At 34.6% G+C, this 16643-nt stretch overlaps 2 protein-coding genes across 5 annotated transcripts in view; one reads left to right on the top strand and one right to left on the bottom strand.

Moving 5' to 3' along the window:
- LOC110466940 overlaps positions 1–2874 on the bottom strand; it is a 25904-nt gene extending 23030 nt beyond the window's left edge. The window contains exon 1 of one of the 3 annotated variants that reach the window (XM_021523750.1): positions 2790–2874. The gene's annotated coding sequence lies outside the window, so the exon portion shown is untranslated. The remainder of the gene's footprint in view (positions 1–2789) is intronic. The other 2 variants (XM_021523753.1, XM_021523751.1) reach the window with 2 other exon arrangements.
- Positions 2875–3056: 182 nt separating this feature from the next.
- Positions 3057–16404, top strand: LOC110466939 (heterogeneous nuclear ribonucleoproteins A1 homolog). 2 transcript variants are annotated; one of them, XM_021523749.1, is made up of 14 exons: positions 3057–3161; positions 5176–5516; positions 6339–6498; positions 6869–6999; positions 7531–7566; positions 9513–9642; positions 10695–10831; positions 11160–11555; positions 11839–11879; positions 13098–13111; positions 13471–13551; positions 14806–14954; positions 15387–15512; positions 15794–16404. In XM_021523749.1, the coding sequence occupies exons 2-14, from the start codon at positions 5192–5194 to the stop codon at positions 15835–15837; spliced, it is 1770 nt and encodes a 589-aa protein (XP_021379424.1). In that variant the 5' UTR covers positions 3057–3161; positions 5176–5191; the 3' UTR covers positions 15838–16404. The 2 variants fall into 2 exon arrangements, with proteins under 2 accessions (XP_021379424.1, XP_021379423.1); XM_021523748.1 differs by having other exon boundaries at positions 13095–13111.
- Positions 16405–16643: the final 239 nt, after the last annotated feature.

The raw sequence follows: 16643 nt of genomic DNA, 5'->3' as shown, positions 1-16643 counted from the left end.
TGGGTATACTTTGTGGGCTGCCATAATCTGTACAACCTTCCATGGGTATACTTTGTGGGCTGCCATAATCTGTACAACATTCCATGGGTATACTTTGTGGGCTGCCATAATCTGTACAACCTTCCATGGGTATACTCTGTGGGCTGCCATAATCTGTACAACCTTCCATGGGTATACTTTGTGGGCTGCCATTTATGACAGTCAGTCCACAATTTTAATCCCAACCCTCTTTAGATGACTGCATGCTTTTACAAATACAACTGAGCTACCTGGTTATTTTATTGGCCAGTAGATCAGTTTATATAAAAGTCAGATTTGAGGTTAAAAGAAAAGATGTTATAGTCACCCTAAATTCCAACACCTTGGTAAGTCATATTCATAATTTAAATATATTGAACTCACATTAGCTAATAAGAAGGTACATAACCAGGTTAATATAGTCAATAATAAAGCATTAAGGCTGATGACTTCATTAAAATAGCTCACCGAACTTATAACATGTCAATCTCTTTTGCGACCCAACTGAATGCTGAAATGACATATTAGTTAAAGTTCATACAGAGCTTAATTTCTCTTTAACTAGATGTGGATAGGTATAGCAGCCTCAAAAATAGATGATTGTAGATGTGATGTTTGGTACATTCCCATATATCCACAATCATAGTAAAACGTTTTAAAACGTGTAAAACCATAGAACTATGACCATAATAACTACATAAACTTCATATAAAGTGTCCTTTTTAACATTTAATGTTGTTATAAAAAAAGACATGTTATAACTATTATCTTAGTTTAATTAATTAAATTAAATCATAATAATGCCTTTTTATCAACTACATTAATCTGGCTATGTGATATATTGTAACAGGAGATGGTAAAATACACGGCCAGACCGGTGTTCGAACCCAGGACCCTCCAAACTCTAACATATATGGGGCTAGTTGAACCTTAATGCTTTGATGAAACAGATTGCTTTTAAATTGAAACCTTAGTTGCCTAACTCAGTCTATGGGTCATTTCCATTGAGGTCCTGTCCTGATAAGATAAACGTGCCAATATCAAAATATTAGATAATTTTCCTCTTTGGGGCCTGGTCTTCCTAGTCCCAGGGGGCGAACCGGTCTCATTTTTTTAGGAAATGATTGCCCTCCCCCAATGAAGTTTCAGAGCAAATTTAGTTGAAATCTTCTCTGGTGTTTAGGAAGAGATGTGATTTAAAGCAAATTTAGCTAAGTTCACCTTCAGGGCCCCGCCCTCCTGGCCTCAGGGGTCGAACCAACCTCATTTATTTAAGAAATGATTGCCCTCCCCTAATGATGCTTCAGACTAAATTTGGTTGAAATCCTCTGTGGCATTTAGCAAAAGATGCGTTTTAAAGCAAATTTAGCTAAGTTCCCATTCAGGGCCCCGCCCCCTGGCCTCAGGGGTTGAACCATCCTCATTTATTTAAGAAATGATTGCCCTCCCCTAGTGATGCTTCAGACTAATTTTGGTTGAAATCCTCTTTGGCGTTTAAGGAGGAGATAGGTTTTAAAGAAAAAGTTGCGACAGACGACGACAGACGCTGCGCCTCGGCATAAGCTCATTATGGTCCTATGGACCAGGTGAGCTAATAATATTGATAATAATATACAATACTTATAGCTGCCTTTACAACATATGGATAATAGTACTAGTTGTAATTGATAAATAAAAATGGCTTACAATCACCATTATTTCTACTTCTAAAGGGTATACTGACCAACTTAAACAATCTGAAGATAACTGTCTGAGGAGGAGGAGTAAAAACGGAGATTTTTGGAAGGCAGAATTTAATCAGTGCTGGTAAAATGACGGTAGAGAGCTAATTTGAATGAATCTGTTGTGGGGCTGAAGGCAATATTTGGAGGGAGCTTATTCCACTTGGGTATGGTACGAGGGAAGAATCAAGCCTTTCTGGTCTGGGTTTTAGAGTGGAAAATTTGGAACGAAAGCCGATTGCTATGCCTGGAGTGTCTAATTGGGGGTGTCAGTCTGTCATTTTTGACTACATTGATGTGGTTGTTAACGATGTTATAGAGCATAGTTAGACGAGCATTTCTTCGTCTTTACACTAGAGGGCACAGCTTTAAGTGGTCAAGCAAATATGACACACTGGAGGTACGGTGATTGTATCTGCTTATTTAGCCATACCTTGCAGCCCTATGCTGTACCATTTCGGTTTTATCGATATCATTTCTGGTGTTATATTGGGAATTATCACAGAATTAAGTCTGTGGTATTATACAATAAAAAAGAAGATAATTATCTCAATGTGCATATAACTGTATAAGAAATCTCAGGAAATGACAATTAATGAATATCTGTTTCTAAATACGTTTAGAATATATTAAGATATGGATAAAGAGGCAGAGTGTCTGCCTGCATCCATTACTTATCCTATTGTATAATTATAGATGAATAAATAAAGGGTGGTAAGGTATGTATATGACGTCTGTGCAAAGAGCCCAAAGTGCAGCCGTGAAATATTATGTTGTCATTGATATATGTTACACTCTCTTCAGCAGCTCAGAAAATACGAGTATAGCTACTGTACTGTAGCACTCACAGTTACATTTTTACCATGTCTTACTGACTTACTCAAGTTACTGTGACCACGTTACTCTACTGTACAGCGTTTATCAAAGAAGGAAACGTGTGTTGTTATTCAGTGCCTGTCATGAATTAACTGCTAATCACCAGAATATTTGAATAACATCAATAATAAATCAAATTTATAATAAGCATTATTAAATAAAATTCAGACACACATAATTCAGAAACCTGTTTCCACTCCTGGAACAATGCCGGCCACAATATGCGCAGATCAGAGTTATCCCCCGTGCATTACTTTGCATACATGTACTCACTAGGGGACAATATTTTATTAGTGTTAGTAATTTACATTGTTTACTGAATGTTTCTGGTTAATTCGCGTATTTTGATAAAGATCAATACTAATAAGAATTTAATATACCTCATAGTATAAAAAGGTAAGGAGCAAAATCGTTTTTAAGTGTTGTAAAAAGAATGTATGGTTCCGGAAGTCTTTTTAGACCGGAAATGATTCTAATACTGCAAATAGCCGAAGTCACGTGTGAAAAGGCGTTCTCCGAAGCAGCGTTGTCTCATTTTTTTGTCAGGTGATGCAATATGAAAGCAAATTTCAAAGATGATGCACGCATTGTAGCAATATTATAAGTGCTTTTATTTTATAGTTATCTTTAAATTTGATTTTGTAATTTCAGATATCGGGAAAGTCGCAACGGTTTGCCCCCTAACAGGCCTAACCTCCGACTTAGTTCAATTTTAATAATTTGCCGATTATGGTGGTTAGGTTCTGATAAACAATATATGCTGTATTTAGCTATAAGGAGGCAGTACACAAATCGGATCAGTACCCAAATCGGATCACTTTTGGCTAAAATACTTAAAAATTAATAATTGTGTCAACAACAACGAGGGCATAAACGTCACAATTGACGGAGCCCCCGTAACATAAAGAAGAAATCAGTAATAACAATGATGTAATCTTAGATTAAGAACAGATAGCCATGCACCAGTTTTTGTCTAAGGTGGCAGTACCCAAATCGGATCGGTACCAAAATCAGATCACTTTTTGCAAAAATACTTATAAATAAATGTGTCAACAAATCGGTTACAACAATGATGTAGTCTTTGAATAGATAGCCATGCACCATTTTTTGTTTACAGATAATTGTTTTTAAGTTCAAATAGCCAAAGAAAACGTCATTCAAACTCAAATGATTTTGATTACGTTTTAAAATAATGGCGCATGAGACGACTATGCACTCTGTTTTGGACCGGACTAGGTAGGAATAAATTCACACTATAGAAATACTTTTTGCCATAAATGAATATAATTCCTCTTTAGATTTTTCAATGATTTAAAAAAAAAAGGTTTGCTGATCCGATTTGGGTACTGTCACCTAACAGATGATTAGTAGTTTTTAAGTTCAAATAGCACAAGAAAACGTAATTCAAACTCAAATGTTGGTGTTTTGATTACATTTTTAAAAAATGGCGCTTGCGACGACTATGCATTCTGTTTTGGACTTAAGGAATAAAATAAAATTCACACTGTAGAAATACGTTTTGTCATACACATTCTAAAGGTCATCATAAAAGGTTGATATGCTAACAAAAAATATTCATTTGAAGTGTAAGATACTGCAAAATTTAAGCCTTGATCCGATTTGGTCCCCGACATTTGCAAAAACCGGAGACACTGATTGGTGACTTCAACGTTCTATATAAATATCTCCAGTGAGCCCCGGGTGCTAATTTTGTTTGTGAGAACACCCATTGATATTCTATTTTTGACACAACCATAAATGAATATAATTCCTCCTTAGATTTTTCTATCACCTTATAAATTATATAATTTTTGAAGATTTCAGTTATAATTAAAATCAAAAGGCTTAAAAAACAAACTTTGAATAGCATACAGTAAGGGTTCCCGGTTGTTTCGCCCAAAAATCATATTTCTATTAGTGGTACGAAAAAAATGCTCGGTACCGTTGGAAAGATGGCTAATTTTCTCAAACCTCCTATATGCACGCCAAATGTATTCTCCTTCCGTGGACATGATTTTGTCCTGTGAAGGGATTATTACCAAACTTCGGGCAATGGGGATTCAATTTTGTATAAAAAGAGGATGTGGCCCCCCCCCCCCCTGCTCTAAATAAACCTTATGTTCAAATTCACAATGACTAGATTATCTTAGTTTCATGTAATAAGAAATCTTTGAGACTGAAATACAGTATCAATTTTGAGGGACTTTAAGTTTATGAACCATGAACGTGCACTTTCTTTCTTTTCACCTAACAGAAATGCCTTTGTTTATTAAACTAGGAAAAATTAATTACTTGAATGTAAAATACCTTGATAAAATTCTGTTGGGGATGGGGGAAGATAGCAAAGCACATTTGTGATATTTCATTGGTTTATGTAATATGCTGTTATATAAAAAAATATCTTATGAATAGGTCAGTTGTTGATACATGCACAAACTGTAACTCTGTTATTGGCAGTTAACTGATAGGTGCTTGATGCCATTTCAGTTTGTACATTGGTGCATTAGGTTTGTAAAAACTTCACATTGTGTATTTTAAGTAATTTTGTATTTTATTTCAGGTTACTGTAATTCAAGATGGCAGAAACTACTGAAAATATGGACACAAGTGAATCTATAACAGCTATCAGTCAAGACATTGATGCAACAATTAATGAACTGTCGGAGTTGGTGAAGGATGATGCTGTTGTTGAAGATAAGGAAGAAACAAAGCAAGATGAGGACATGGAAGATTCTGCTGGGAAAAAAGAAGGAGAGGAAGAATCTGCTGGGAAAAAAGAAGGAGAGGATTCCAAAGCAGCAGATGATTCTAAAGAAGAAGAGAAGGATTCTGCAGAGGCAAAAAAGAAGAAAAAGAAACCAAATGTCATTGATAAATCACAGAGACCACCCTTAGTCAGAGGTAATGATGAGATATTGGTTTTAAAAATGATAAAGAATGGATCTTTGACATAAATGTTAGCAGGGTTCGAAACTAATGGTAGACAGTCTGTTAAAAAATAGTATGATCTACTCAGTGAATTTTGAAAAAAAAAAATATCAAGCTGCCCTTCACAAGTTCTTAAAAATTTTGAGAAGTCCAATTACTAAGAAATGTACTGTAGTAGGTTCTCAAAAAAGGCGAGTCCCATAGGAAAAGCAAATAGTCCAAGCCTCGAATCGGTCACAAAATTCACTGAAGTACTCGATCATGCCTTATTGGAAGACGGACAACCGAAAATTTGGGCAAAGGATGGTTATGTACATAATTTATTGCTCTGTTTAGTCTCTGTAGTCATTGACGTATCACCATCCTTCTAATTCAGATTGAAACAAGTAGATCCACATTATGCAGAAAATGTCTCGCTATCATCTTAAACTGTTAACTATCACTTGATAATAAATTTTACAGATTAATGCACATTTTTAGACATTTGACATTTTTCACAATTTTTGGTATGCAGCATTTCTGTAGCTTTCTCTCGACTCATTTGCAAGTCATTGGTAGAAGACTTTCGACTTTCGTACATTTTTCATTCAGATCTGCTGTTTATCAGCATCAGTTTTATATTAGCTTATCCTACATTTGACTAAATTAATTTGAAAGAATTCCTTCTATACTGGTGTAAGTTTAAAAACTCTCAGTTCTAATGTAAACCACTAAGTTCTAGTATTCTATCAGAATCTGCAGTAGTACATCAGAGTTATATGAAATATATTCATATTTTTTTTTCTTTTCGTGAAGTCGTTCAAGGTGAAGTGATCATCAATAAATTCAAAATGAAAGATGCCAAGATGAAAGACTTTCTGACTATCCTCAGTAAAGCTGATAGCTTTGTTTTCGAGTACAATACTGAGAACACACAAAGTGATCAAACAGAGGAAAACAGGAACTATAGGATTGGGTATGTACATAAGTGTTTTTTGATGTGCTATAGTTTCTAGTTTTTCCTTTCAATGTCCCTGTTGGCCAGCTGACGATTTGACAATTTGTTCTGACTATACACAGCTAGGCCTACTGTGTATGTTTTTGTATTTCCTATGTTTGTCAGTCACATATGAAAATTAGAATAACGATAAATTGATGGTGCATGATAAGTGGCTCAAAAACTAATGTTCGTTGGTATGTCACACTGAAATGGCCTGGGAATAACATTGCATAAGAGATGTTTACTCTTATCAATAAACTTCTTCTTTGTAATGAAACCATCGTTGATTTGACATTTAATAGCAGACTGTTTTCTAAACTTTCTTTTATATTTGCTTGTTTTGTAGAAAAATAACGCTGACTTATTCCTCAAAAAAGGATTTCAAAGCTCTGTCAGTCATCAATATTCTTGCTGATCTGGTTGATTTTGATTCTGATATTGAAATAACAGCACCAGACATGATAAGGAACGAGTTGGGTAGGTTATAATAATTTCTGCATGATTTATGATGTACATTTCCTGTTGTATGTAGATATGACCGCTTATTATTGTCATACAAAATTGAGCTCTTAATTCATGAATTCATTCCGCTTTTTACACTTGTCAAAGCTAAGGATTAAACTGTAACTCTATATAACACTGAACTTTTTTCTACAGTCCCTGATGAACACATCATATTTGTTTGAGCTATTCTGTTAAAACAGGCTCAATCCATTGAAGTTATTATCAGGGGGTCACTATGTATACCTAAAGAGACAACATTATTTGATATTTTGCAGCCTTTGTCTCAAAACATTGACCTACCACTGATTTAATTTAATTTTGCAACTCATGTGTGAGGAATGTTTTGAACTGGATTACCCTTGTCAACATCAGTGTCATTTAAAGCTAATTCATCAGTTTAAAGCAATTCTGTAGTGTCATCATTTGAATTAGATTTTTGAGATTTGCTCTAAAACAAAAAAAAAATGATGACAATTTCTATATCTCTTTTTTTTAATGGAACAGATGCTGAGTTATATGGAATACGAAGAGGCCTGATGAGTATGTATACATACTAGGTGTATTTAGTATAACAATTACATATTATAATACAACAGTTCCCGTGAGATTTCAGTGCATATGAATTTGCTGTAAGCATTACACACAGGCTTGTTGAACACTATTACAAAACTCTGGTACATTCATAACAACCAGAATTCTAGCTGTTTCATATAATCTCAATATATTTCTTACAAAAATAAGTCATTAATCAAATCCAGTTTTGTTTATAGTGAAATTATTGGACAAATACATGATAGAACACACTAACTTAAGCAACACTTATTTGTACAATATTTCTATTGTGACTGTAAAACTAGAGATGATAAAACAGATATACAATTAGTGTATAAGAAATTTTTGTTACAGTCAAATATTTGTATCTTTGATTCGATAAAGAAAAGATAGTTCCTTTTTCCTTTTGTTTCTATATATTGGTAAGATTTTTTTTTTCTTTCTGGAAATTAATCAGAAGAATGAGTTATGTAGGACAATTGTTATGTTGGGTATTAGCTGGTACTCATTAAAATGTTTTTATCAAGTTCTGAGTGAAGAACATAGATAAATAGATAATCAAACATGTACTGATCAAGTTCATGATAGGACACGTAAGTAGACCATACATTAAACATTAACATTCAATTAGATCATAAAACATGTATACCTCATTACAATTCATGTCATTGATGAGATCTGTACAATTCAAGTAGACCATAAAACAGTAAATATTACAAAAACAAACACTTAGACACGCCAGAAATGTGCTTACCATATTATATACATAACATTATAGCCAAAATTTTAAGATACAAATTGGTAGGTCTTAAAAATGAAAAGATAACTATATTAGGTTATCTGAAGGAATGTGTCAACAGAAGCTGGCGTGGAAGAAGAGGACACTGAAACTAGAGGATGCTTGACACAAATGTAGTTATCCTTAAAAAAGCCTTACAGGGATAAGTTTCGTCTGCCATTACTTAATAGTTTGTGTGACCTGAAGATGACAATTTAGATGACTGGAGGTTAGCCTCTAGACACACCAATCAAACTAGAGGATGTAGGTCAGCATCTATGGACGCAGTGAAAGGTCAAAATAGGGACTGTTAAACTACAGGAGAGGTCTGTCAAACCAGAAACTGGTCTTCTCCCTCACAAACTCAAGGAATACCCACCAACCCTCTCGCTGGTGATGTGAATTTCCAGTGTTATAAACAAATGCTGTGTAGTGTTTGTTCACCGACCAACAGGTAGCATCAGTGATATGCTCATGTGGTATACACATTTTGATGCCATTGTTTTGTTTATACTTGTGAAAATATTTGAACTACTTCATTTTAATTGAATTATGGGAAGAGCAGATTCATTGTGATAATCTGTATTTGAATATAGCCTTCCTTGCTCTTTATGATTTAATTATTAATGACCATTTGAAAGTAATGTTCATGATACATTTGAGTGTATATGTATATTCTTGCAATGCATGTATATAGCATATGAAAAGATTTGAGCTTTGAATATGTTGAGTTTGTCCAAGTGCATACATGTATGCATTTGGTTTCACTATGACCAGCTAGAATAAAATCACAACAGACTTGTATATCACAGAGGTATACATTTGTGTATAAATTATATCTAAAGATGAAGGTCATCTTGATTGTGTGATGGTTCCCTATTTCTTTAAAAAAAATGAAGTTATTTGACTGCAGATAACTTTAATCTGTTTTGATCAAATAAATGAAAGTCAAACTAAATGAATCAATATTTGAGGACCATGTCCTCCAATATATCAGTTTTTATTATGTACATGTGTACATGACCCACACATAAAAAAAAATGTGACAAAATAAGACAACTGGTCATATTGTCAAGGCAACACCTCTCCAGCCACAGTAACCAAGGTTACTCGGGTTAGAAGCAATGTGTGTAAATGGATAGTTTGTCAATTTCAGGTCAGGCTAAAGATAAAACTTTGTATGTAAACGACATAACAAATGCTACATCGGAAGAATTCTTACGGGCCTTAGTGCCCGATTGTACCAAAGCTCATATCCCAGTAGACTCTGAGGGCAACAAACTTGGGTAAGTATTCCTCCACATTTGGTGGAAGACCAGTCAAGTAAATACATTGTTATTACAATATATGGTTAGTGATTGTATTATTGATGGTGCTATATTAATGATAATAATAGGTCGTTCTTGAGATACAGTTTAAACTACTATAGGTCACCTGAGTCATTATCTTCATCAATCATTGACCATATATTATTAAGTTTTTAAAAGCACTGCACAAAATTTGATCAAAGGTAGTGGGTATAATCAGTAGGGTAATTAAAGGAATGAAGTTCTCCGCATGAAGAATGTAAGTTATTCATGTCGCATTCCTTTGACCTATAAGGGGCCCGTTTGATAATAAGGTGCCAATCTTAACTAGTTATTTTGGAAATAACATTTACATAAATAAGTCTTTCTGCCATGTTTATGGACTTGTGTAATCCCAAGTTGACTGAAATCTTGTGAATGCTAGAACTACTCCATCATTTGCAGAAAGATCTAGGCATGAAGAATATCAACTAGTCATGCCTTATACCTTCTATGCCAAATTGTGCCAGAAGCAACCAAAATAAACTCTAGTTGTATGAAGAAAATATTTTTTGTGAATAACCTTTATATTACATTAATCTCAAGTGGCTGGTTAATCCTGTCTGGCTCCTGTTTTGAATATGTTAACACAACGGTAGCTGTTATTCTTGAAGCTAAGCAAGAAATAATGCTATTTGTCTATCAATATAATTTTCTTTGAAAACAAGAGTGTCTAGACCTTTAAAAAGATCAGTGTCTGTCAGAGAGCAAGACCCATATCTGCCTTTCATTCATTTAAGAACTATGATTATAGATGTAAAATGACAATTGTCGATTACCAAAGTGTACCCAACTCTCAGGTGTCTGGTCAACCCCTTGGGGTACTTGTCGTGGACTGCCATGGTGAAATATAATTTATCACAGCCTATATATCTTCATAGTTCCTGACTTTTAATAATGTCATATCTTATGGTACAGAAAGTTTGTGTTAGCCATAAATATTAACATCAAAATGTACTTGAAATAATACCTGATGTTAAATCTAATTTCAGTTGGGCTGTGTTGGAGTTTAGAAATGCCAAGGAGGCAGATGAGTGTATGAAGACAGTCAAGGAAATTGAGCTTGGAACTGATAACAAGGTTGTTATTAGTCGTGCAGAATCTTCTGATCCAGCAGATGTGGCAAAAGGTTAGAAATCTATGTTATCCGTTTACAAAATTTGAATGAGGATTTCAGTTGTCCAAAAGTATGATTTTGAGCTGATTCCAATATTCAATGTGGCTGTCAGTGGCCATCTTAGAAGAGGCTTCTAGATGAATACTTTCAAAGAAATATCCTACAAAGACTTAATAAGGTATCATTACCCCACTTCTTTGATCCAAAATTTCATATATCTGCCAGTGGTTGTATGGGATTTTGTATGGTTCTATGTCATAGCATAGGAGAAATCCAGCAATAACGCCACTGGTGGTTTCTTGTAAAAAAAAAAAAAATTGGTGACATCCACATTTTTCAGCTAAGGAGCTTCACAAGAACAAGCCACCAAAGAGGAAGAAGGCTGTACAGACACCTGCCAAGGATAAGAAAAGGCAATGGAATCAGGGACCAGGAATGTTGGGACCTCGCCCCCTCATGTCCCCAAAGGGAGGCAATATGGGCAGAGGATGGTCACAGGGAGGAGGCATGTTTGCAGGAGGAGACATGCGGGGAACTCCCAGGAAAATGAACTCTAATGGAGGATTTGGCAATAAGAACAACCCAAAAGGAGCGTCCAATAAGCCGAGACCTCATACTGCAGGCATGCAAGGGCGCTATGGAAACCAGGGCTCTTTCGGTGGAAACCAGGGCTCTTTCGGTGGTAAACAAGGCTTTGGAAACCAAACGTTTGGAAACCGAAATTTTGGAAACCAAGGTATTATTTTTAAAGACTGTATGAGACATTGGATGGAAAAAGTAGAAAACGTGTAATGATCTCACTCATATATCATCAGAAAGTGACATATCAAATGAAATTGAAACAAAGTTCTGAGAAATTTAGTCTGACATAAAGATTATTTTTGCTTCTGTTTAAAATGGTATTCTTATAATTTGATATATAAAAAGCTGAGCCTTAAAACTGAAGGTTTGTACTGCTGATTTTTTTCAAATTAATATATAAACTCAAGTTTCTATTGAACCTAAATTTATGATTTCAGAATGGGGTAACCAAGGCTATGAGCGACAGGGTGGATACCAGGTAAGGGCTAAGTTTTTCTATTAATACTTGCATTACTGTCGACAAATTAAGATTACTTTACAAAATGATCTGCTTAAAACACATATCAGAATCAGTTTTTGATAGCTTGGTTCCTTTATTGAGTAGTGCGAGACAGTAGAATTTGATAGAATTAGGTCAATAAACAATATGTCTTTCAATTCCTTATTAAATATATATATATTGCTTATTTCTAAACATTTTCTTAAGGCGGGTGGGTAAGTATGGATTATGGAAAGTATATTTTTTTTACACAACCATTAAGTGTTTCTATGTGACATTTCAATGACTAGTACGTATGTACTCTGTCACCTTGGAGCTTAAGATATTGCTTGTGGCAATTCTATGATGGAAAGTTGGTTGACATAAAATAGTAACATACACATTACAGTGTGAAATAAATTTATATCAACTGGATGGAGATTTAACCTTGTATCTCTCCAATTTCTAACAATTCTCTGGCCCAGTTATACAGAAATAACACTACTCTAGCCCAGTTATCCATAAATAACACTACTCTAGCCCAGTTATCCATAAATAATGATTCTCAAGCCCAGTTACCCAGAAATAACAATTCTCTGGTCCAGTTATCCACAAATAACACTACTCTAGCCCAGTTATCCATAAATAATGATTCTCAAGCCCAGTTACCCAGAAATAACAATTCTCTGTGCCACTTTTATAGAATTATGACTTCTCTAGCCCAGTTATCCATAAATAATGATTCTCTAGCCCAGTTATCCATAAATAACGATTCTCTAGCCCAGTTATACATAAATAATGATTCTCTGGCCCAGTTATACATAAATAACGATCCTCTAGCCCAGTTATCCATAAATAATAATTCTCTAGCCCAGTTATCCATAAATAATGATTCTCTGGCCCAGTTATCCATAAATTATGATTCTTTAGCCCAGTTATCCATAGATAACAATTCTCTAGCACAGTTATCCATAAATAACACTACTTCTCTGGCCCAGTTATCCATAAATAACAATTCTCTAGCTCAGTTATCCATAAATAACAATTCTCTAGCCCAGTTATCCCGAAAACTTATATTCTGTAGTTCCTTTATTGTATTTTTGTTTTTCACTTTTCCAAAGTTTATCTATCCGGAGTTATGTTTAATGTGTAAACTGTACACACTGGTTCTCTTGTATCCTTATAATGATTATTTTTTCTGGGTTTTTTTTCCAGCAGGAGGATAACTATGGGTAAGTTTGTTAGAAATGTACTAGTGTTTAATATGGTCTGGGTACAATTCATACCTACCTGATGAGACTTACATTTGGTATATGCATCAGATATGCTTGTCATTACATTAAAGAGAAGAATTTCATATACTGCTTATCAAAAGTTGTAAAAAGATCATTTATTACTAGAGAAAACGTAGTGTAGATATTTATATGAACTACAGGTCACATAGACAACACTTCCTTTAAGAAAAGTGTGAGAAATACACATTAAGGCTAGCCAAAAACCATTGCATTTTGACTTAAATATTATTAGATATCCTCGAATGGTTAAATCACTGAAAGTTTTGGTTTCTAAGATTTTGTTGTCTTTTTTTCAGAGGTGGACGTGGTAATGTGGATGATGACAACATGCTGGATTTCTTACAATCTGCCATTATAGAGATGAAAAACAAGAAAAGGTATCAATATTTATTAATTGAAATATGCTGCAACTGCTGTATGTTGTACATGGTTTGAAATGTTATGATCATCTTATTGCTATCCAACAATACCTCTGGACTTTTACCCATAAAACCTTTTAGTTGCAAGGGAGTATGTATTGCTGTAAATTTGCGCGTATAGTGCACACTTTTTTTAGGTAAATATTGACATGTCAAAAAGGAGGTGCGCATTATATGCAGGAACAAGTTAAAATCGTTTTCAAATTTATATTTTTCTTCATATCAAATCTTTTTGTCAACGTCAGTTCGTTAATATTGCCATTCTGAAATTTGTATCAACCAATACAGTGTCAACAAAGCATGGCTAACTGGACCAAATACATCGTTTTTTGGAAGACTAGGCTTAGTGATTTGGTATAAAATAACCACAAGAACTAACATGGAACGGAGCCTATAATTGAAATTATTATTATGGTAAAACGCTGAGATGTCGAAACATAAGTTGATCGGCGGTTCTCTGGCATCGGAATTAGCTACACTTTCTTCGTTTGATTTCTGCAGGATTTGTCCATCATCCACTCGTTCCAAGCGGTATGGAGGGAGACCTTCATTGGCTTGTTTACTCCAATAAATCAATCGTTAATTAATCGCCGTTATAAACACCAAGCTACCTTTGATGGTACTTTTCAAGTTTGATACACGTTTATTTTCATGATTTGTTTTGCAAAAGATTTTGTTTATTCATTTTTTTTCTTCAAATCTGACCCCAAAAACGTAACCGCGCACTATACCGAATGCGCACTATACCCGCAAATTTATGGTAATTGCTTTATCAGTGTGTCCTTTGTTAAAGCCTTGTCCTATCTTCTGAACTCTTCTATAGAGTTTACACCATAGTTTCCTAACAATGAGTTCAATTGCTGATTACATTTTGGTGATCATCAGTCAGGGTTCAAAGGTCACACTTTTGAAGTACTTGGGTGAGTAGCAATCTGGATTTGGGGGAAATACTCATGTGAGCTCCCTCCTTTTATTTTATTAGCATGCTATTACATTTAAAAGGAAAGAGACAGCTTGCCTCCTTTAAAGTGCTTTATTTTCCCAAAATGAAGAAAAAATCAGGAATATCTTCCAAATTTCAACAAATACAATGTAATGCTATATTTTTCCAATTCCTGTAGGGACAGGCTAATGTAAAATTTAGGTTGAAAAATCACTGATGACATTTTCGAATTGGTGTGGAGTATTAACTGTTCGATTTCTGAACTGCAGTGTCAAGCAACAGTCCATGGGAGATGGATGGGGAGGCAGTGGTGCTTACAGCTCTGGGTATAGCCAGTATGAGGGATTCGAAGATAACCCAAAGAGGAGACGAGATAACTGGAACGATTCATCTGACAAAAACTGGGGATCTGGAAGGAGTAAATAGTTTTGTTATATACCATGAAGCAATTTCACATTATTTTAAATATGTGCCACTTTTATAGAATTATGACTTTAAGACCATACAATTGTAGTATTGTTCTATAATTTTTTGAAAAAGATATATAGAGGATATTTAATGGATATACCCTTATTTTTTTAAGAGTTGCTGAATACTGATATTTTAAACAAGACTTGGTGCAATATACAAGTAAATAGAAATCGGTTTATGCTATCATACTGATGAAAATTATATGATATTCAACCAGATACCTTTGAGTTTTTTTATTTACTTCCAAATTTATAACTACTGATATTTCACTGATAAAAATGTAATAAAATATTATTTACAAGCCCATAATCATGCCTTGGAAAGGTCAACCATTTAGTTTGAGAAAGATGATTTCTATAGCACTGTATTTGTTTCAAAGGTAACCAGGGAAATAGAGGACAACAGCAGCATGGGCTTGGAGTGTGGAAGACTCAGGGGGGTAATCAGCATAATAGAAACGACGGTGGGCGCAGTGGTGGTAAAAATTACAGCGGTGGTTATGGAGGTAAGAGAAATTATTTGTAACAACAATGTTACTGTAAACGAACTTATTTTAGTGCATTATTGAATTTAGCCCATTAGCACTTTGATGAATTGGTGCTTCCACAAAATATGTGATAGAAAACAAAATACGGGGACATAAATTGGTGCAATCCTAATTTAGCACCATGTTTAAAGCTCAAATATTTGAACGGAATATATAGAAGACTGACCATGTAGCTATATTTTCTATAAAAAAATTGTTTATCCAGTACAAACACTGATGTGAAATTGTTTTTGCTTCAGGTGGACAGTATGACTCGTACAGCTCATACAGTGGACGCTATTAATCTCTTTGATAATGGACTTCACACATGTGGTAAAACTTTAGACAGTATGACTCCTACAGCACTATACAGTGGATGCTATTAAACTCTGATGGACTCATGGCATGTGGTAAACCTACAAACAGTATGACCCCTACAGCTCATAAGGTGGATGTTGTTAAACTCATTGATGGACTCCACACAGGCTATTGTTATTGTGATATTTTTTTTTTTAAATCAGCTGATCATCAGGACAATTGGATTTTGTTGTTGTCTGACTTTGTGTTGAATTATTGTTGTAGTTAATATTGTTTAGTGCCACATCTAGAGATTTATTCTCATCTTAGTGGCAAAAAATGTCATCTCTGTTACTTATTTTCATTGTCATATTCGACAGTTAATTATTGTAAAATCATAATCTTTGGATATAAGTTGTAGAAGGTACTGTACAACTATTCAGTAGTCTAATTTCAGGATATTATAAGGCTTCCATTTATTTGGTTCATTAAATCATGACAAAAACCACCAATTCATTGTGTACTAACATTATCACCATCATTCAAATGTTGAATAAAATTCAGTGTATAAGACTCTCAGCTTTAAGTCATTTCATTAACTCACCATGCACTGAGCCCCGGAGTGTATGGTATGGTGCAGCATCCGTCGTAGCATCCGTCATCAGTCTGCCAACTTTTTAGCCCACACTCATCAGAAAGTGGGCTAAAATCGCCTTCTGTCCATCGGTCGTTCAATAATTTCTGTTATTGCTATTTCTCAAAAAGCACTGAATAAATCATTCTCAAATTTCATATGTAGTTCCCCATGGTCCA

This window comes from Mizuhopecten yessoensis, unplaced genomic scaffold, assembly GCF_002113885.1.
Source record: "Mizuhopecten yessoensis strain PY_sf001 unplaced genomic scaffold, ASM211388v2 scaffold11149, whole genome shotgun sequence".
In the NCBI taxonomy this organism is placed as follows: domain Eukaryota; kingdom Metazoa; phylum Mollusca; class Bivalvia; order Pectinida; family Pectinidae; genus Mizuhopecten; species Mizuhopecten yessoensis.
Note: the sequence above shows the minus strand (reverse complement) of the source record. Positions and strands in the feature narration are given on the sequence as shown.